The sequence below is a fragment of the Melospiza melodia genome, chromosome 1, assembly GCF_035770615.1.
Source record: "Melospiza melodia melodia isolate bMelMel2 chromosome 1, bMelMel2.pri, whole genome shotgun sequence".
NCBI lineage: Eukaryota > Metazoa > Chordata > Aves > Passeriformes > Passerellidae > Melospiza > Melospiza melodia.
In genome coordinates, this window is record NC_086194.1 from 36534464 (window position 1) to 36558260 (window position 23797).

Below are 23797 nucleotides of genomic sequence, written 5' to 3' on the forward strand. Positions count from 1 at the left end.
CCACCTTCTGGCCACCCAGATAATATGGCCTTGACGAGGAATTTTGGCGTTATTGATACAAACCACTTCTAAAAGACGAGAGGTAAAGTTTTGTAAAAATTACTTCAAACTGGATTTACATTCATTCAACTTAACTTAGCTTCTGGTACATGGATACTCCAGATTATAATTAGGTGCATTATCAGAATTACTTCAGCTACAGAAGTCACACTGGCAATGTTTTACCCCGTTTTTAGGATACATGTCATTGTGTAATAGTGTCCTCCCTTAAAATGATGCCAGCGAGTGACTGCAACACTACACGTAAAAGCATCAATTTTTTCCTGTAATAATAGTCAAGGGAAAGATTTGAAATAAACGCTTCTAATACTGCTTATGTAATTCCTGTTTAGTATAAACGTGACTTCTGAAACATTTTTTTTTAATGTAAGGTCTTAGTTTGGAGAACATATATTTAGAAATAGCTTACCGGGTTTTGTTCATCAAGTCTGCTCCACGTGCTTTGTAATAATCTAAATTTTGTTGGAACTGGTGAGTCACCGGTCTTGGATTTCGCTAAAAAGTAAAAAAAGTACTTCATTGTAAATTTCTGGGAGATTTTAAGCCAAGACATGAAATATGTTCATTAAAGAGGATTAGAAACTTACAGAACAAGTTTCTTTTCCTGGGATCTTGGTTTTTCAAGGCAATAATGTCATTTACATTAAAGTGAAGACTCAAACCAAATTCTACCTGTAAGTCCATTCCATGCTCACAGAAATCAGTACTCTTCCACATGGAAGAGTCTGCTGTAGTGATAACATTCCTAAATAAATCAGTAATTCTTGCATAAGAACACATACTGATATGATTTCTTCCTGCAGATCAGGTATAGAATTTGACTACCTCCAAGCTAAAGTGCTATGCTTTTAAAAAAAATGGTAATAGTATGGAGAAACTATAGCAATTATTTTGAACTGAATACATCCCTAGCAGTATCTCTATTAAGCAAAGAATTAATTTTAGTGAGACAGCCTGAACAATCCCACTAGATGGCACACAGAGCCTATTTTTCCTCTCCAAATTTCACCCTACTGAAAACTGAGGCCATGAATAAAGAACTGTTGTCCTATAATAAAGTGTAAATAATTAATACTGAAACCAGAATCCACTTGTTATTGTCCACTTCTGACACAATGAAACTCTTTCATGGAATATGCTGCATTCAGTAGTCCCGAAATCATCCTTTTGGGATCTAAGAATCCATTGAACATTAAGCATAGACTGCAATATATGCATAAAGTATCATGATTGATGGCATGCATCCTGAAGGACACTATTTGGAGGGAAAAGCAAATATTTTGAAGGAAAAAAAAAATTGCATGCAGATGGAAATGAAATAAGAGAGCGGTACAGAAAGGCCCTTTAAAAATATATATATAAATGAGAAATGGCTTAAATAATTTCTAGTGCAAGAGAAAATGGTAAAGTGGTAAAAATTTCTGCATAGTGATCAGATTTGTATGAAAGAGATCTAAATACTTTGTAAGTACTTGCTACAAAGGTTTAATTATTTTCTGGCTGTTGCCTTATATTCTGATCGGCCTTCTTAAATCCTGCTATTAGTAAATACAGTTTTAGTGAACCATGCATTGACTTTTCCAAAACCATTGTTCACAGGTGAGAGTACATTATATTTTTGACAGAGTCAGTCTTCAGGTCCTTCAGTTTCACATGGTATATTTGCTCTTCAGATTTCATTACAGACTGGAGTATCTACAGTCTTATCCTCTCATTTTCCACATACCTACAGATAGCCCTGCTTCCTTGAAAATCTTTTTTCTGGAGGAGGCCACAGGACTTGAACTTTAAAGACCAAAACGTTGCAAGAGCATAAAAGGAGGGAAGAAAATTTATAGAACTGGTAGATACCAAAGGCCAGGATGATTTCTGGAAGCATATTTAAGGGTGGGAATTTCCAGACTGTTTCCTGCAGTTAGACTTAATCTTGTATGAAATGTCTCATTTTCTTTCTTTGGAAACACAATAAACATTTTAAACATATATGTTTGTAATGTTCATTAAAAAATGAAGCAACTAAAAGCTATTAGACAAGCATTAAAAAAATTCTCATCTATCCTACCACCCACACTGTAATGGCTGTTCTACATTTTTCATCTCCTGTTATAAAAACAATGTTTGAATAACTCTACCAATTCATAGAGCTTGAAAGTCAGTCCTCATCAACTGACAGCAATAACAATGAATCAGCTTTAGTTACTATTGCTCTAGTTTGGTAATTCAATACATTTCTATGATAATCAAATCCAAACTGACGTGATGAGGATAACTGATGGCTCTGTGACTTCTGTCTGAGTAATCAAACAGTGTAACTTTTCTCCTATGAATTAAGTGACTTCTTTCTTTACATATGTTGAAGGGTAAGGTTGAAGAGTAAGAGATGGATAAAATAATGGGCACTTCTAAGCCATAAGACAGCTTTTTGTAAAGTACAAGTTACCAGGTGTTAGCCAGATCTGCAATTTGCTTCCAGTAACTTGGTATATATTGATAGTTAGAAGAAAGATTGAAATTTCTTTTTCACCACCCAATAAATAATAAAAAAGATTATTACACATTGCTTCTGAATGAAATAAAACCCAAAACCAAAAAAAAAGAGGAAAAGATCATTTGGAACAGTATCTTAAAACATATTTATGCAGAAATGGCAAGCAATTGAAGACATGAAAAGCTCATCTACTATCTAAGCACTTAAAGCCATTAATAGGAATAACATCTAGCTCAAACACATGAATGAGGCTCAAGCATTACTTTCACAGGAGCCTATTTAAATTCCTGTGAGGTTTAAAGGTATCAAAGGAAGAAGCAGTTTAAAGTACTATTACATACAGTGAAAAAAAACTCTCTTTGAAAAAACATTAGAAATGCAATATAGTAAATGCAAGGGTTACTACTGTGACTTCTTTTGTAGCATCACTGAGATAGCATCTCAAAAAAATTCAATATTTTTTATATTGAATAATAAAATATTTTATATTTTCAATATATTTCAAAATTTTCAATATTCAACCTGATACATATGTTAGCAGACAAATATCTGTGAAGTATCACCACAGAAAATGTACATACTTCTGAAAACTGAAATTCAGACAGTAAAAAATACATTGTTTTGAAGATTATGATCTTTATGTCACTGTGGTTGTCCTTTAAGTTTTGTATTCTTTTCAACTATTTTGGTAAGTTAAATGTAAAATGCAGAACTGAAAGCCTACACAATTAAGATGCTTGTTCCTTAAGAATTTTAAGGATTCCCCTTCTCTAAGCATTCAGTTTGAGCTGTCCCCTAAATTAAAACCTATGTATCAGAACTAAGGACTAGATTTATTTACAAAAAACATACCTCTGTTGCCTAAAATATTCACAGCAATCAGTTTTTTCCTACAAAGTGCAATTTAGAAAGATCCAATTTGTATTTTTCATTACTTAAATATGTAAAGTTATTCCTTTTCTTTTTCAGTTTATGTGCATTATTTTGTTACTAACTCAAAATAATTTTTTAATTAAAAGGAAAATGTGAAAATGACAGTGAAATTAATCCTTCAAATGTACAGTTTGTTGAATCCCTCCAAGAAATTGTATGAGGGCTGAGGGCACTGTACAGATTCACACATATATGGCTTTCCCCTAGTAAGGAAAGAGAGAGCAGAAATACAATACTAGAACACCACCACCCCCACCACCCTTTTTCCCACACCCATTTTGTAGGAGTAGTCTGCTGGATTTATAATTCTTTTAACCTTAATGTCTTTTTAGAGTGAACATAGTTTCAATCACTAGAAAATGCTCAATTTATGTTTTTGAAAGGACAGTGTATGAAATTCACATATTCATATATTCACACATATGTATGAAAAACACATAGAAATAGATGCGATTTTGGACTTTGTCTCTTCAAAATGTATTAGCCCCAGTCAAAAGGGGAAAAAAGCCTGAAAATGTTTCAGGTATCTCTGAAGCACTCCTACTTCTGAGCCTTTCCTTGCCTAAAAGATCCATCCCTCTGTCCCGGCTCATTTGCCTGCTGAAGTCCTCTTCCTGTCCTCCTGTCTATTCCCAGCCAGCCCCAGACTAACTCACTCCAATTCCCACGGCTGCCAGGAGGTTCCTGGGGACTTTCTGTTTGCCTTTATCCTCTTCCAGGGCCACAGGGCTGAGCTAAGTTATACCCACAGCTGCACTTTTCCTAGGCCAGGGCTCAGAATCACCCTGAATGCAGCCAATCCCCCAAACCTGCACAAACTGTGGAAAAGCAGCTCCCACCGGCTAAGGATCCTGCTCCACATGCTGCTCAAATTCTCAAGTAAAACCCTTTTCTTCCCTGGCCTTTTCCTCCCTGGCCTCTGGAGACAAATTGCATCACGTTACCCACGGAACAGACAGGATATAGCGAAGTGTGTTCGTGTGTGACACAAGTCACAGGCTGTTCTACAATGCACCTGGTATCTCACCCCCTGAATACACAGCAGGGTTAAAAGTTTACATGCAGGTGCAAGTGGAGGAATCTTGATAACACTTCTCTTTGTTGAGGTATTGTATTTTCTCCCTTTTTAGTTTTATCAACGAGGGGAAAAAAAAACCAAACACAATTTTACACAAAATCTGAAGGTTTGGAATAAGAGGCAAGAATGGAAAAAGATTTTCAATATATCTAAGGAAAAATGAGATGTATTTTAGCAAGCATGCTATTGCCTCAATGCCAAGGGAAAAACACTTGTCATCAGAGAAATGAATTGCTCAGCTGTTTATAAGCAAAAGGCTCTGGGGGAATTTCTCAAGGCCCAAACCACAGAGCATTGCAGGGTTACACAAACATATGTTGCAGGTGTTTTAGGGTAGACAGGTGGGAAAACCTCAGCTACTAAAAAAATACTCCACTTAATAGATTGTATCTGAAACTAGATAACCTCAATGCAACAGAGAAAAAACAAACAAAATAGCAGCAGTGAATTCTACATCCAGGCACAATAGGTTGATCAAAATAATCATCTCACTAATGTCAAATGGAATGTTTTAAAACTAATTTTTTCCAATATATTTTCCAAATGCTGCCAAACATTTATTGTTTTTTCCCCTAAACTACTAAGATTTTAAGCCTAAATCAAAACCCAGACTGAACCAAACATACGCAAAGAGACGGATCATGATGGAACATTGTTCTACTTATTTAAACAATTACTTTTAGGGAGTGAATTTTCTCCTTTTTCCCTTTGTCAGCTGACATGGCAATACTGGATTTCTTCATAATTCTTGCAGAACCTAAGAAATTTCTGTATTAAAATTCTATTTTTTCCTTTTTATTTGTTTCTCAAGTTGGAGGATCATATGATCCTAAATTCAAATAGGACTGAAAGGTCAGGAAAGGTTGACCTTCTCCTGCTAGATCATCTATGCTACTTTTTTCATTAAAGATCACATAAACTTGACAAAAATTTTGACTGGAAACAGAGCTGAAATAGAGCAGCTGAGATGGATAAAGGATACAGTTTGTTCTTTTCAGCAGCAGCTTTTCCATCAGGCACTAATAATTAATGTGAAGTATTTACTAATTATTATCTAATAACTGGAGAGAGGATTTCACCTTTCCTCTTTTTATTTTGAGAGATGTTTAGGCAGCTGTCTCCTCCCCACATGAACACACACAGTATAAGCAAAGGCTTAACATTACAGAAACCTATCACTGTATTTTGTATAGTAAACAACCAAAACACCCCAAACTCCAAAGCACCCAAAGCAAAAAAAAACCTATTCCCCAAACAAACAAACATACATTTCTTTTCACCTGCTAATTCTCCTCTTCCCTTATTATACCTTCTGCAGCAAGCAACCGGCTGGGGCACGAAAGGTACTTTATCCACCTATGAACCACTGAGTTATTAGAATGAAAACACCCAGCGAGACATTAGATAATAAGGTACTGTATAATTAGATATAAGGTACTGTTGCCAATTCAAAAGTGGTTCAAGGCCAAGAGCAAAATACCATCTAAAACATAGATTGATAGTCCATCAACCCTGCGTATTAAAGCAGCACAACATGAAGGGTGCACTGCACAGAACTAATAAAGAACTTCCTTTAATCACAGGAGTCAGGAGATCCATGCACTAATATTGGTGTTGGCAAAGGAATGCCATATTCCTCAAACTGGGAATAATGCTTCCTGTTTACATTTTTCACAAGATGCTAAGGGTCTCAATCATGGACCTTGTTATTTACAATGCAATAAGAGCATGAAGAATGATCACATTTAATTGTTTCAAAAGAAAATTAAGGAGGGGTTTTTGTCCCCCCAAGCAACTAAATTTTCCAGAAAAAAATGGAAAAGGAAAGAAAATTCAGTTAACTGGGTCAAGAATGGAAGACCCCTGAACTCTGATTAGGCTGAAATAAATTATCTCCAGTTTTGTTACGTGACAACCCTCCATTCCCCTGGCAACTAGAAATTTCAGACACCAGGAAGATATTTTAAATACTGTGCGTTATGGTCTGTTTTTAACTTCATACACGCATGCTTTCTCTCACATGGGCATTCTATGACAAGAGATGAAGAACTGAAAAAAAATGACAAGTGAGATTTAAAAATGCTTCAGTGACTTGACTGAAAGAAATTTCTAGTTGTGTATTTTGGCTTCTTGTCCTAACTGCTTGGGAAGTCTTTTTTTATTTTTATTTATATTTAATTTAGTATTACAGCATATTGCGTTTTAACAGGTAGATCAAATCCTACCAAATCAGCTTTTATTGATATTCCAGACAAAAAGACTCTGACCTGCCAATGTTCAAGTTCATAACCTGCGTAAAATCCCCATCTTGCATCAACAGAATCGCTTAAGTACCTTTTAAATCTGCCTCTTAATTTAGTTGCCTATTTTTCAGCTGAACCCTTGGTTTTAAGAAGTAAATTAACTAAATAGTAAGGTATAAATCTGACAGTGTTCAGCTCTACCCTGTGACAGATTTATGCTCTGGCATCTTGCAGCCTCGCACAGTTAGGAACAGGAGTTTTACAACATTGTGGAGGAAAGCTCCAGGCTTTTGAAAGGAACACACAGCAAGCCTCGCTTCAAACCCTGGAATGCTCCAAATTATGAGATTTAAAATACGACATCTTTATGTACAGAAAAGCTACCACATTATGGTTTTATTGGCACTCGTTTTGGACAACCTGCATAACTCACTGATGGCTTTGTGAGTAATGCAGTTATCCAAAGCTTATACTTATACACCCCTTGTAAGCACACTTACAGCATTACATCTTCTCCACATACAAGCTTGTACACAAATCTCACATATCAGGGAAAAACAAGAACATTTTAAGGTGCTATTTGGTTATTTTCACTACAAGGAGAAGAAACAGAATAATTCACGTTCTGCGTGTAATCTGCTACATAAACCACTTGAAAAAGGTCCCCAGGGGAGTGAAAAAAGCTCATTCACAGAGCCCCATGCACACACCACACCAAAAGGAATATGACATCCAAGTCTTTTCTTGTGAAATACAGAGAGAAGCTAAGGGCCTGGCGCTGTGGGACGAGCAACTCCTTTCATTTGGGATTCCAATCATGAGGAATTATCCTAGAGAGCCATTTTCATCACTACTGCTCCTTAAAAAGACAAAGGACAAAAGACATAAGATCTCCAAACCTAATTTTCCATAAAAAGTTATAGCAAAGGATAAAAAATACCATTCCCAGTTCTATCTTGACAGTATTTTGCTCTTTCAGAGAAGCTCTTCCCAATACAAAGTACTCAAATAACCTTCATTACAATTGATACACTAATATCTACTATAAAATACATAGGTACACAAGCAGTATATCTACATTTCTATCAGAAGAGTCTGAACTCAAATTCCATCATAATAGATTGGATATGATTCAGTAGTTAATCTTTCATATATTATTGAAAAGTTATGAATCAACTTTTATATAGCTCACAGTTTGTGTTTTGCAAATTTTAGTAAATAAATTATGACATGGAGAACTTTTGATTAGGTAGAATCAAAGTGCTTTAAGTGTTTTAAATGCTTCTTTTTGATAAACTCCCTTGCAAACTAGAAATGATTGATTTAATTTTCAGGTTCACATAAGAAGAACCATGATCACCTCACTCTAACACTGTTAAATACATTTTATAAGTGTAATTTTATAATTAACATTATAACATTTTTAGGAGAGGGTCAGTAGCTTTAAATGACATTTTAAATAGAAGTAAAACTATCAGCTGAAAGAAACAGCCCCAAGAAAATCACAAACAATAAGTTTTATTGGTAGCTAAAGTAATTAAGAACTTAAAATGCTTCAGCTTCTTGTTTTAGCAGCAAGTACAATCAGAATTGTCTTTACTTTGCTACCGAGGATGTCAACCTGCTCAAACAGAAGGAACAGTTTAAAAATTCTGTCTTCCAAAGAGAACTTTCTGGTCCACTTTGTCTTGGACACTTGCTGTCAAATGTTAGCCAAAAGTAGAAACTCACCTTTAGCCATTTCCTCTGAAAGACTCTGCACCTCCCGACCCTCCCAGAAATCAGCAGCCACACACAAGATGGGCAGTGAGGACAACGCTGGGTTCTGCTCTTGCTACCAGCAGGGGACTGCAGCCCCATCTTGCTTGGCCCCACACAGAACTGGGACAAGTCCTTTGCTTCTGCGCCACCTTACCTGCGGCATGGCTTGAACTATGGGAGGTGCCACTGTTCTGGAAGCTTTGCTTTATTCCATATTATTTCCCACTGCATTCCCATTAATTTAAATGCAGTGGTTGCTCAGCTTAGATGGATACAGTGTTTGTGAGTTCTTACCCACACAACTGGCCTGTGTGTGCAACACTTGGGAACTGCGTTGCCATTGGCAATCCAAGAGATCAGTCTCTCCTTTGAGTGATGACTGCTGTCTTGCATATGGTGCTGCAGAATGAGAAGGACATCAAAAGGTTTCTCATTTGGAAAGTCTCGCCTAGATGACTAATCAAGCACTTTCCAAGTTTTTTTTCCCTGAAAATACTGCTTGTGACATACAGGGTATGTTGAGGATGACTATTTTATGGTGGGTTGATTAAATGGTTAATGTACCAGTGAAGAGATTGCAATGAACTTTGAGAGAGATAACAAAGCTGTTGTATCACAAGTATTGACCATGTAGCCTTTTTGTATTCTGAAATGCATAGGTGCACTGGGAAAGAAGGTGTTGAAACAAATGTACAAAAATGAAGCGGATTTTTAATTCATGGTACACTTACTATTTTTATGTGGTACTATGGCAACATGGTTATTCCAAGTAATTCATCATTAAACTCTTAGCCGCCTGTCATACCTTATTCTATTAATGAAACACAATAACTGAATATTTAAATCAATAACTCTTAAAGCATAGACTATTTAATTGGAAAATATAAGTTTCTCATTTTAAGAACATGAACATAAACAAAGAGTAAGTAAATATCATGGCCACCATTAAAAAACTTAGCACGCAGTTACAGAAAAAACATTGATTTGTTTAAAGTGAGGTGTTTAGATTACATCTAACCTCACTGTATTTGCAAATGGGAATGTTAGAACACCAAAATGCTTGAGTACAGTACAAAGAATTGAATGTGGTTATAAAAGCAGAGGTCAAGTTGAGAATGGTGCCACATTATTCCCATAAAAATTCATCTTGAACTGCATATCCAATATCTTTAACTTAAACTGAAATTAAGGCAATTAGAAGTTCTCTGTGAATCACTGAAAGTAAATGCATTTCTTTTTTGTTTTTCCTAAGTCCTTTTCTTCCAGATGAAGAGATGTGTAGTTAGCTTTTCTGGAAAACCTAACTTCCTTTATCAATAATATCTCATGTAGAGGTGACTCCCCTTTAAAGTACAGGTGACCTCACTCAGCCAGGGAACTCTCCTTACCTAAAGTACAGGCAGCTCATGCTGCACTGGCATATCCATTATCCCAGCTTCCTGATAACTTACGCCTCACGCACCTGAACCCCCCCTCAATGTATTATTGCTCCTGAAATATCAGTCACATTCTCCATGATCAAAACTAGCCAGCAGAAATGTTTGCTGAGAGCCTCCCTCCCCCTTGCTGGTCCCCCTGTAACGCAGTGGACCCGCGCCCCAGCAGTACCTCTGCGTGGAGGTACAAATTAATGAGCTGCTAATGCCGGAGCAGCGCCAGATCCCAACTTCTGATTGGCTGCAATCTGGTCATTAAAGAGAGGTAATTAATGCCAGATTGCACACACAATGCTAACAAACAAACAAAACAACCCCAAACCTGCTTTTCTCCTGCCACAAACGGCAAAACAACAATACTGACATAACGGCAGCGTTCAAAGGACAGTTGCAGCTCTGCAGCGGCACCTCAGTTAATGAGTGTATAGAAAAGAATTTATCTGAGGGAGAAGAAAGTGAAACTCAACAGCCTTTCAGGCACATGAAACCAGCTTGGAGAAAACTATGAGATGGTGGCAGCTACTTAAGAAGAAAATTCAGCTGAAAATAAATGTACAAAGAGTTTGGTTCAAAATTTCAGCAATGTGTTTTCCCCTTGTTATTCATTGCTTAGACAGAGAACAGTGTTAAAAGCTAGAATGCAGATTTTTATATGAGTGATCATGACCATATTTTATTGTTTAAGTTTTCTGGCAGTATCTGCAATTTCAGTCACGACGAACTAATACGACTTCTTTGAAATGTCATGTATTCTCCTCCATGGATTTAGCTAGAATTTAATATTAATATATAGCTACTTTCAATGTGAGTAAATAGCTGAAATACAATGTTGAGAAAATATCAGCAGCAGTAGCTATAATATTATTAGCATAAGTAACAAATTAATTTCCATCAACGAAGCACATTAGTTTTTGGGGTTTTTTTTTTGTTTTTAATTGGTAGCTTATGATAAAAAGATCTCTCCACTGAATAAAGCTCCTAACTAGCTTGCTCAATGAATGGGACAACTCACCATGCTAAAATATCTGAAAGCAAACTTTCTTTACATAAAAATTAAGAACAAATGCAGTAAGCTTTCAGACAAAGGACAGTTGTCAGGTTTCTGGTGTGTAGTGCAAAACTGTAATATTCTATGTAGTGATTTAGTTTTCTGATAAGTCACTGTGATAAGGTTAACACTTCAACATTGAACAACATACAAACAAGAACACCCAAAGATGAAAATTACTTTGCTTATGTTGCTGTATTAGAATTTTATTTGCTAAAGGGTGAAAACAGATTTTCAAAATTCACAGTTAACTTAAAACAATAGTTTTAAACCTTTTATTCCTAGCCCTGGCTGCCTTCAGGAAGGAAAGAACATCTGGTTATTTAAGGAACACAATATGTTCACATTTTCTATGACTTTTGTTTCTAATTGGGTTTTTTAATTTTTTTTTTTATTTGAACAACTCTAGTTAGAACTATGTTTTTTAATCACTTTATATTTTTCCAATGCCCTATCTCCATATCTCTACTTCTTAATTTTGCTGCCTTTGCTGTGAAAATTAACAGTGCTCAATGGTTTTGATAAAGGAAAAAACTGAAGAAAATGAGCCACTCGTGGTGTATTAAATATGCAGACACATACCTTCAGTAAATGTTTTTGGATATACATAAAAGAACCTTCCCTTATTTTTTCATTTCACATATACACAATTTTAATAGCCCATTCTTCCATAAGAAGCTCTACTTTTATATTCAGAAAGATTGTAAATGCGTAGAAGTTCCTTTAATATAAATAATTGAGGCAATTATCTGTTCAAAGATTAGAAGTGTGAAACAAATACTCTGCTAAGCAGGTTAACTTTATCACCCTATGCACAGACAACAACACTGATTTGAGCTTTTCATTCCACATTTTCCTAAGAAGTGGAGCTAGCCAAATGCAGAAAAGGTTGAAATTCAATTATTCTGCATTGATCCATACTCATGCCTGTAAAATTAGTATCTCTCAGGCCCCCCCTCAGAGACAGGTGCATTAACTTGTTTTCAACTATTATAGATGTATATTTCTCTTCTGTGGCACTGAAAAATATCAGAGATGTGTTGTCTAAAATGTTCTCTCATCTCAGCTGCCAACTGGGGTTCCCAAAGTGAACAGGAGAGCTGCTGCAAGCATTAGATTAATGGCAAATACTAATTACTTTTCATATTATTGTTAATACTGGATAATGCTATGGCTTCTGGTAAGGCTTGATTTCACAAAAGGTCAGGAAACTGCACTTGTCCATCTTTAGGAAAAAAATGCCCCCCACCTTTTAAGTACATCTTGCTTCTGACATTTAGGTTGCTCTCCTGGTGATGACTGCAGTGAAAAGAGGGAAACAAAATGGGACAGGTTCATCAACCCTAAGTTTATCTCTTCTGATAGAGACTACATGACAAAAAGTAAGAAGAAAACACCTGTTATGTCAGAGCAAAGGAAGTGAAAAATTTATAGATTTATTTAGATATACAAACCCAGGTTATCTCCAGAATTGGAAGTTACAGATGGAAAAGCTGTATCAGGTTTAACACCTGATTACAACTTCACCACTTATGAGAAGATTGTTCCTTAAGAACCTTTCAGTTTTATCCACCTACCTCCAACCTTTCTTAGTCCAAATACCCCACAACCTCCCCTCTGTAAGATGACTTGGTATTTTCCTAGCTGTAAAAATAATATGGAAGACAACATATATATTAGCAAACCTGCAAGTGGTAGATTCCTGTTTGGAATTCCATGACTTCTAAATGGCATTTCTTGTCCAGTTGAGATTTAAAGCTTCAAGGAGCAGAAAGCAAGCCTCTCTGAGATATTTGGAACAACACTAAACATTCTTGGTATGTTCAACAAATAATGAAATAAGCCACTGGACCATGCAATAGTCTCCCAGAGAAGAGTTCTCTGATTTCACATATTAAAACCCAAGCAAAATCTTGGAAGAAATGCCACGCAGAAAAACTCAGCCCTGGATAAGGAGAGATAAAATTGCACTGAACCAAATGTAACTTTCTATTAGAAACCTATTAGCTTGTGATGGAGAAATGCACAGGAAAACATCAAAGAAGGAAGAAAAATAATTAAACACTGAATTTGTTAATCGCCACTTACAAGTTGCAGTACAGACTAAAACCTTTGTCATTTCTTCCAACCTGCTTTTATCTGCACAGGGAATAAGGGCAAACTGAATTATATCTATACAACTAGCAAAAAAAAAAAAAAAAGTTTCATGATTTTCCCACTTATTTTCAAATATAATCTGTGCACTGACTTTAGACTTCTCCAGCACCCATGTTGCCTTATTGAGTCTTCCCTTTCATTCCTTTTCATGAAAAATATGGACAGACTTGGAAATGTTTGTGCATAGGTCTTAAAGAACAGCAAGACTTCCATTTCAGATATATGGAAAAAAGAGACTGAAAAAATATATGCTTACAGACACCTAAGTGAAACCTTAAGTCACACCTAGGAAAAGGTAAGAAACAGATATTCGAGTAATAGCTTTGAAAATACATTTATTTCTCAGACCAGGAGTGATTTTTTAGTTTCAGAAGGATCCTTTAGAATGGTTTTATTTCCTTACTGTAAGAAGTCTTGATCTTTTTATGAAGCCTCAACATAAAGACCCAGTGTAAAATTAAGGGTGGCTGCAAGTCCCGTAGGCTCTTCATTTTCTGGAAATCAGACCTTCTCAACATTCAGAGTATTTCCCAAGCAAAAAAGTAGAGCTCGGAAATGAGGAACAATTGCATTTTATCATATTTAAATTGACAAAGAAACTACCACTCTTAGCATCAACGAGTTTCAAATACTGATTCACCTGGACAAAGAACTACAGAAATACATCTCGTATTTATCTGAAAGGTGTTCAAGGCCCACCTGAAAATATTAATTAATAGGACATCAAGGCCTTATGAGCCTGACAGCTTCTCTCTCTTGGAAACAAGAGCATAAGGAGTGGAATAGTGATTAAGCCTCTTTGTGGGAAGCTGGTGGTTAATTTTTGTCCCCTTCAGCTGATAGCATATCTTGTATGCTGCCTAGCATGTTTCAGAGGACAGCTGAATCATAAGTAATCACTTTATTGTTTAACATATCTCTTCAATAAATGACAGATTACATATTGAATTCAGATGGACACCTGAGCAAAATTTTCCTCCCTTTGCATCTTTCTTCTAAAAAATATTTCTATCTTGTTTTGGAATGAAAGTACATAAAAAATTGCTGGGCAGTTTGATTTCACAGGCTGCTGCCAAAATCTTAAGAAAGATTCCTGAGATCTAACGTTAGAAACTTTCTTACACACTGAAAAGATGATACACTTTACTTCTCATCATGAAAGAAATCTTTGTGCTTGAGAGGAATGAAAAAAAAACAGTTATAAGGATGCAGATTTCTGCAAAAAACTGATATAGAAAAACAAAGAGACAATTTTTTTCTTAATCCATAAAAGTGTAAACACTGGTACTGAATGAAATTTTGCAGAAGGCAGTCAGAGTGCAGAAGTGATGAATTTTTTGCTTTCAAAGACGTTGTGCATCAAGAAGATGAGGGAAATCAGACTTTATACTGGCAACCTACTAATGGGACATGTACAAAGACAGTTCAAAACCAGCAGCACAATTCTGCTATCTGCCAGAGATCTGAGTAAGCACAGATTACTGCATTCAGCTGAATCTCAAGCACTTTATCCACTATACAGTGAGTGTCTCCTGTATACTATACCCACACATATACACATGCCATTCTAAAACAGGAAGAGGATTTCTTTCTTTTTTCAATAGATGAGTACATCAGAAAGTGCATGCTAATAATATGTGGCATGAATTTATGAATTTATACATTTTATACATGTGAATCTTTACAGCCTGTAACATCAAACTATTGTTTTTAATCAAAAACCATCACATAACCATTATATATTGGTCAGGGGTAGTGCTTTAAGGATTAACAGTGATTAATCCCAGAAATCCCATGAAAAAGGTCTTTCAGATGAAATTGCATGATGCTTTCTATACAGCTTACTAGGTTTTAAATAGTAACATTACTGTTTCCCTGAAAAGTGTACTTTATCCCGAAACACGTCTGTGCAGAATACCAAGCAAAGTTATTCTAAAGAGCACACCAGCACTTACCAAAGCTCCTGCATAACTTTAGCAAAGTGTCCTTTAAGGAGTAAAGGGACTTGTTTCTACTCTGTTTCCAACTCTTTCCTTCAGCTCTTTTGTCAGGTGAGAAGAAACTTGAAACTATCATTTAGTTTCCAAAATGTAGGTTGTTATTAACTTCATAGCATTTAGAACATTTACTTACAGTGATTTATTATTTCCTGTATTAACAGGTATCTCACCTTTGGATCTCGGAGAAAAAGTGCTCTTAGGATAAGGGAGTGAACATCTCCAATAGGTGGATAATGCATCAGAAGTCCCAAACAGGTCTGATAGTTACTTGAAATCACTAGAATTAAAATGAAAATAGAGAGAGAGAGAGAGAAAAAAAAATATTACTGTCTTACTTTGGTATTCCAAAACAGCACTTTTTCCAGTAAATTCATTGCAGTTCAGATTTGGCTGTCTTTTCCCACATGGTGTCTTAGAACTCAAAAAGTGTTCAGAGTAAAAGGAGAGAGATATAATCAAGCCTTGTGCCTACACTTGGTTTAGTGTAATTAAGAAGAGTTCTAAAATTATGATCTTATGTCATTGACACTTGTGTTAGCTCCAGATTTCAGATGCCTCAATTCAGACCTCTGTAGCTGTGCCCCCAAAAGCCTGCCCCTGTCAGTGCAGCTCAGGACAACACCATCAGCTTGAAGATCTAGTGCTGCAAATGGACATAAACTTTTCAGATGCTCCTCCACAGATATCTAAATTTAAATGTAATATTTTGCATTCATGGCTTTATGATAAGTTTGTCCCACTCTGATTAGTTTTTGCTGAAATATCTTTTATGTTGTTCTTAAATACATATTTACATAAATACACATACTCAGATACCTATGCATACATAAAATTATTCAACAACTCCTTGTTTTCTTTTAAATCAGAAACTTCACAAAATATTCAGGAAAAAGGGAAAAGACTAGATTTTAATTTCATAAATACTAAATAGTATAGTACACTATTAATTTGCTTAGATTTTTTTCACTTATTCATAAAATTTTCAGCATGCTTTGCTAAACTTTATAATTTTGTTCTAAGCTGTTTGGTTCTATCTGAATCTATGTAAGCATACTCTATGGCTTTTTGCTTGTTGTCATCTTCTGTTTTTTTTTCTTTCCTTCCCAAATCAATCTAATTATGAGTGCAATTATTAAAGACATCTTTTCAAGCAGGTCTATGTAAACTACTTCATTTCTTTTGCACCATCTAAATCCAGGCAATCCATCTGCCACAGCTGTCAAAGCAATGCCTGTTAATGATGCCTCCACTCTGCAACATAAAGACAGCCTCCAACAATAGCAATTGTAAATAAATTTCTAACAAACTTTACTATGCTCAGAACTTTAGCTGTAGTAAGAAACACCTTTAATTAATCGGGATATTGCAAATACAAGATTATTTTAGATCAATAAAAAGCAAAATAAAGGGCAGTTTTGCGGACAGAGAAATTTAAATGGTTTACTTTTTTTCCTTTCATGTGAATAAGCCTCATATCCTCCTGCACCTTACCTCCCTCAACAAGAGGATTATGGGGAAAAGATGCAGGACTGGGCAAAATGAATAATTATAATCTGTGTAAGGAACCACTTTATCATCTTCATTTCCGTTGCTGATCCGACAGCTTGTAATTTCATACATCTGCTTTCATTTGTAAAGCACTCACTTATCCTACTCATTCTTTATCTGTTCTGCCTGTTCTTTTTCCTACCCTTTGTTTTTCTTGTTCATATTCAGGTACCTGCTTTTTCTTCTTGAAGTCACAAAGCTGGCATAATGAACACAATACAATGGCCTCTGCCAGAATTCTTTCAGAGTATAACACGAGCACCACACAGAATGTACCCAATCAAACTCTCCTTCGTAAATCAAATTTCAGATACTGAACTGCAGTTGTGATCATGATGCCTTTTTATCAAAGCAAATAAAAACAATGAATATTGACATTAAATGCTAAATAGCTTTATAAATGATAGGCAGTAACACCAATGTGTTTCTCCTTTAAAGAAATAAGTATGTGTTCTATTCTGCAATGAAAAATGGATTAAAAATATATTTTCTTTATTTTTCCTGGAAGAGTTCTTTGCTGTCTCACAGATACAGAGAAAACTAAATATTAAAAAAACTAATTTATTTTAATGGTGCAGACTTGACCCCTGACAAAAAAACTCTTATCATCCAGAAAGTTAAAAACATTCCAGCACTTTAAAGGGAAGACCTGCTAACTTTTATATATGTTTTTTTTTTTTTACCTTCAGGGTTTCCTCCACATATTTAAATTGAAAGGGGGTATATTTAGATTGGACATAAGGAAGAAAATCTTTACTGTGAGGGTCTTGAATCACTGGCATAGGTTGCTTACAGAGGTTGTGGATGCCCCTGGAAGTGTTCCAGGTCAGGCTGGATAGGGCTTTGAGCAATCTGGTCTAGTGGAAGATGTCTCTGCCCATGCCAGGGGATTGGTCTAGATGATCTTTGAAGGCCCCTTCCAACCCAAACCATTCTGTGATTCTTGTCTCTTCAGGACAAAATGTGTAATATTATACAACAGAGGGGCAGTTTTCTTGAAAATTACAGATGAACAGCAGTAAACCAAAACAGAATATCCTTGTTGGTGTTAAATGGATTTCTAAGAATCATCTATAGGATGAAGTTTCTGGAAGGAGATTCTGTGAAATACAAATATCCAGCCTCAGCAGTAGCTGGTGTGTTCAGCTGCCTTGTAAAAAGCTTGGTGGTTCTTCAGCTGTGCTTTTGCTTCTCTCATTGGCTTAGCGAGAGTCACATCTGGATCCAGTTCTTCTGTGAACCACAAGTTCTCACTTCCCCACAGAAAAATGCTACTGGCATTTCTAGGGAAAGGAGGAGAGAAACTCCTCTCCACAGAGAATACAATCTTACTGTTCTTTTATTAATATAGTAATTCACTGCGCAGAGGAACATCAAATTGCCTTCTCCATTCTGCTGTAGAAGAGACTGAACTTTCTCTGTTGGCCCAATAACCACCCCTGGGTACAAGCAGCAGTAATGTGGTGGAAAGCCTGAAAATTCAGAGTGCTATCCTCAGCAAAGTCCAAATTTTCTGATACATTTAATTTCTTAGAAGTTTATTATTTGATGTCATTGATCATGTATCCAGATTATTTCATAACCCTGGAAGGGTCGGATTACTCCCCCATCCAGTTTACACATGGCCAGGTTCTCTTAATAGCCCCTCAGCTGAGTTAAACATAGACAAATGAACATCTTGCACTATAACAAAAATAACTAATCAGTTCCTCTAAGAAGAAGCTATGGCTTCTTTATTTCTCTCAAAATATTTGCTGTGCTTTTAGAGATGAAAAATCTAAATTTTAACAATGGCCATACCTACTTCTCAAGTCGAAGCAAGATAAAAATACACTTATTCTAATACTGGTCAGGCAAAATTAGCTCCTGGGTCAGTAATGGCATTAATTTACTATGCAAAATATAGATAGGTCTTCTAGGTTTGTTCATTCTTATTATCCTTGAAAGGAAGGAGATAAAATACATCTAGTTTTGCATCACATCCTTCCCTCCATTCTGATTTCATCAACAACTGCATGTATATTCACACTGGTGAAACAGAAGCAAATATTCATGCTTCTGATTTGACAGATTAAAAAAAACAAAAACAAATTTGCATGAACTCAAGAATTTTTCCAAAGAAACACAGGAAATAATTTATTAAAACATACAGCTATACTGGTACACAACCCTAAGCTTGGCATGTGAGGATTATCACTCCACAGACAAAGATCTGCTTGGATACAAATGTAAAACTGAACAGAGCAGTTTACAGAATGGCAGTGTACATGATTATGTATCTGTAATCTCTAAAATATATAAGCAATAATCTGATAATCTAAAGGTTCCCTTCTCCTTGCATAATATATTGTTTGAGCAACAGAGGATTTCAAAACTAAAATAAAGATGAGAAATATAGCAGAAATGAGTTTCTTAAAATCATGTCCTTGAGAACATCATAATAGAGCACAGAAAAAAAATTCATCAATTCTCAAACCAGCAACTTTCACCCATCCCCAAATGTGCTGTTTTAAAAGAATCAGCACAATTTCTAAACTTTCAAATGCTTTGAGTACTGTATTATTATAATTGCTTATATTTGACATTTTCATAACATAATATCACAGGAGCTTTATTATTGTTCTTATTGTTTCAAAGTTTCTAAACTAAAAATTTCCCGATGGTTTATTTAAATTAAAGATGCTTATCACCATTGGATGTTTTGAGCTTATGTTTCCTTTCACCAAATAAAGAGAAGCTTTTATAAACTTACTTTATTTGAAAATGTTTTTAAAATTACTACAACTTTGAATTCTATTCAAAGCTCAAATATTACCAGCAATAAAAAACATGAGGAAAAACAGAAAACTTTCTGTTACAGATATATAACAAAAGGTTTTTTTATGTAATCAAGAACTGTGGAAATTGTTATGGCTTGAGCATGACTTTGGAAAAATAGATTCAACTTTACATTATTTATGACTTATTTTGCTTCCCTGTTTTATTATGCTTACAGTAACTAACTAGATCCAGCTGTAGAACAAGAAGTTACTTATTACAGAAACAGTCAAAATATGAAGTATTAGCTGTCCTGATGAGATGTCTTTCCCTCTCATTTGGGTAAATGTACCACACTGCAAAGCTGTTTACTGCTCTATTTACTAAGACTGGGAAGTTCAGGGAAAAGAAGGAGACTGATTTCATACAAAAGCCTGGAACACAATTTTAGCTCACATTTTAGTTAACTTATACTGATACTTGTACCCCAGCAACACAAATCAAAAGAAAACAAAGCCAGAACAACTTTCCCTCCCCAAGAAGAGAGAGGTTTCTTAGAAGCACAGTTCTGATGTGCTGTTTTTTTTAAAGGTAAGCAATGACACAAAATAAAATACTGATGTTAAGAAACTTTCTTACATGCCACTTCAGAACATATCTCTACCAAAAATTTTAAATTACTTCAATTTACTGAATATAAACAAGTAAGATTTAGACTTCAAAATTTAATAACCTGGTATCAGATCATCCTGAAACATCAGCATTAATTTTGGAACCTCTGACCAGAATTAAATGTCCAGTTTTTGGAAAGGAATGGAAGGTAGCTCTATATTCTGCATGTTTATTAAAAAGTAATTAAAAAACACATGAAGGCAGGCAGTGGAACAACATGTACGTGTAAAGTACCACATTATATTTTCAAGACTGGGTCCTAAAATAGGAACCACAGATGTTGAAAACTTCCTATGTCCTAGAATGCAAAATTGTGTCAAATATGTGACCTTGTTATAACCTAAAGCTTACAGATGGTATATACTTAACTCTGAATAACTTGCTATAGAATTCATATACTTAATGACAGCCATACATCTTGCTGTGAAGCACATACTTTGTTGCATCAGATGCATACAGAATTTTTTGCAGAATCTGATAGGACAAAAATAAATACTTCAATTATCAATATGTATCTTTCTCCTCCCATTTACAATTATATAAGCTAACAAAATTTTCTTGGTTGCTTGTTTGTACCAACTTAATATTACTGGTCATCACTAAATAAGAATTCACCAGTCCACAAATTTCAGGTGTACGCAACCAAAATAAAATAAATTGTAATATTTTTAACATGCCCCTCTTGCAGAGAATAAACACTCTCAGTAATTGCTACTCATCTTTGTTTTTTATTCACGATATCTCTTCAAAAATTGCGAGCCATTGTCTTGTCTTGTGCATTTTACCCTTTCTCACAGGGGAAAAACATAAAAATATTTCAAGTGTCACAGGGAAGCTTTACTCAATTCATGAGCTTCGTCGCAAGGTGGAGCTCTATACTTGCCTGTATCACTTAGAGCACATAAAATCTGCAACTCCATGTAAAAACACAGAACTACTCACAAAACAAACCTGCATTTAACTCCAAGATACAATTTGTTTCATAAATACAGCAGGCCATGTCTCATAATAAATATCTCCTCTCCTAGTATTTGGAACAATTTTCAATATGTTAAAAAAGTCACAATGAAATTTAGCCTTCTTAAGGTCTCCTTTTCCTTCAAAGAATAGGTTTGCATTCTTTAAAAAAATTACAAGATAGCTGATACTTACAGGCATCTCTGATATACAACAACATGGCTACAAAAATGTAGTCAACTAAATTGAGGGTGATACTGTCAGCAAATAGAGCATCCCAGACTACCAGAAGATCCTGAAGAGGGAATTCACGTCCAAACAGGAGCCTTACCCATCGCCTGAAAAAAAAGTGCAAAAGTTATGATTTGTATTTCTCCATTTTACCAAGTATGGTATATATCCCAGGATCAGCAACAGTCCTGAACAATTTATCCAAAAATTCTGCAAAGTATCAAGATCTGTGATAAAGACTTAACTAATTGTATTTGTGGGAATGTTACTGCATCCACATCAAAGAAATTATACATTAGAGAACTGCAGAAGCTTACTGACTAATATTATTATGTGGGTGACCCTCAAAGGACAAAATACATCAATCCCACATACCACAGTTTTGAGCATTTCATGTGACAGTGACCTAAGATGAACAGGAAAAAATGTTATGCAAGAATGGCCTGGACAGCAAAAACAGGAGGGTGAAGCCAGCGGTTTATGAGGAGCCCTGAAAAGCCCAGTTAAGTGAAAGCCAGTTCACAATCAGATGCCAAACAGCAACTAAAATGGACCAGGTCATAGTTACTGTGAAAGGGCTTTCTCCCTATTATGGATGACAGTATTTGCAACTCCATATAAAATATGCTATGGATGCTATTTTCATTAAATCTCATTTAAATCTTTACCAGATTTAGTGATAATCTTCATGTAGACAATACTGTTAATTCCTATTCATCTCTGTGCTGTTTTCATACCTAGCAAAATGTGAAAATTTGTTATATTAAAAGCAATATTTGCTTGAGGCTGGAAGCTTGAGATGCAGAATAAGGAAACTAGTTTCTCTAGATTTCTCGTTTCTAGTTCTGACTCTTACACTGACTTACTTGCTGACCTCAGGAAAAGCACTTCTCTTCCCTATTCCAGAACAGAGCTATTAGCTTTGTATCTTTTTAGGTAGGATTATCTAAGGTCACATTTGAATGAGCTAAAGAATAGTTAGTAACATTAATCCTGAAATAGTTATTACGAAATGGACTTAAAAATAATGAATTACATTTTTAGCTGGGATATGCAAATAGCTACGCATGTGGAATCTGTTTATTCAGTGGCAAGAAAAGATTGATTGCAAATTTCTGCTAAGCAAATTAAGTCATTCTTTAAAACTCACAAAAATTTCTAAAAAGGCAACTAGAAATTTCTTGTTCAAGATTAGTTTCACTCATAAGAATTCATGTTTAACCACTTTTGTTCCAGAACTCGTTGCTTTAAGGCATCCAGGGTTTTGTTATTGGCTTTTTTTTTTTCTGATTCCAGTATAAAGAAAATACTGGACAAATTAATTCCAGCATGCCAGTCTAGCACAGGCTTTGAAAATAGTAACGATCTGCACAGAAAGACAGTGTCTTATAAAAGAATTTCAAAAGGACTGTTGTAAGTGAAGGTTATGTTCACAAAACTTTTATTCTCCATGCCACTGGAACTATAGGTGCAGTACACAAAAATATCCACGTACAGATTTAGAGATCACTACATAGAATCTTTTCCTTGCAAGATATGTTCCCTTTTAAAAGTGAAAATACATGATTTCAAAAGACAGCATCATTTCACTCTCATATCAAACATTTATGTTCTATGGTCTTATAACTTTTTATGTTAGTACAGTAATTACAGAAGTCCCAATATTAGCTACAACAAAACAAAAACTCTGTATTTCCCTCTCTGATCAAACCCCTTTCCTATGAGGACTTATTTTGAGACCTCAGAAAAAGAAATCAGAACTGTTCTACAGAACCAAGGCTTAGCTGGTGCATTTAGTACCATGTCTGTTCTCACAAAGGGGTTTTGCCATAGGGCACATTACCCTGCAGTGCCCAGCCTACAGGAGACTATTACCCTACGGTGACACAAACATTACTCAGACTCTGCATGAAGCCCATCACCTACAGCAGCAACTCCTCCCACCTGTAAAGCCACAACTTTCCAGTTACACAAACTGTTAGGCAAGAAAACTCAGCAAAGCTTGAAGCATTTGAGCTGACTTTGCTTGCAACTACCCAAGTCTCATTCAAAAGCCTTGCTAAGAGTCTAATACACTTCAAGAGAAAAAATACACCATGGTGTAATGGGATTTGTTATTAGTCCTTTATTAGAAATCTCTTTTGCTTCTTTACTACTTCATTATGCAGTGCTAATCGTTTGTAGATGCAGGTTTATTCTGCTCGAGCAGAAGTCATTCCTTTTTTTTTTCCTGCTTTTATATTTTCTCCTGGGAAAATTAAATCTCATTCCCCAGAGGTATCACGTTTCACAGATGTAGACTGCTGAAGAACAACTGGACTTCCTTTTGCAACCATAATATTGCTGTTAATTATTTGAACCTTCCTGTCTTAAAAAGAGTAAGCAATTCATACTGTTGTAAATGCATATATACTAAATGCTCTCTTAT

General features: G+C 35.4%; 1 protein-coding gene across 8 annotated transcripts in view; it reads right to left on the reverse strand.

Moving 5' to 3' along the window:
• Positions 1-23797, reverse strand: part of TBC1D5 (TBC1 domain family member 5) — a 317794-nt gene that overhangs the window by 58804 nt on the left and 235193 nt on the right. For all 8 annotated transcript variants that reach the window (XM_063154185.1, XM_063154177.1, XM_063154169.1 and 5 more), the window contains 3 exons: positions 21334-21476; positions 15375-15481; positions 470-555 (listed from right to left, as the gene is read on the reverse strand). In XM_063154185.1, the coding sequence (XP_063010255.1) occupies positions 470-555; positions 15375-15481; positions 21334-21476 (336 nt within the window). The remainder of the gene's footprint in view (positions 1-469; positions 556-15374; positions 15482-21333; positions 21477-23797) is intronic.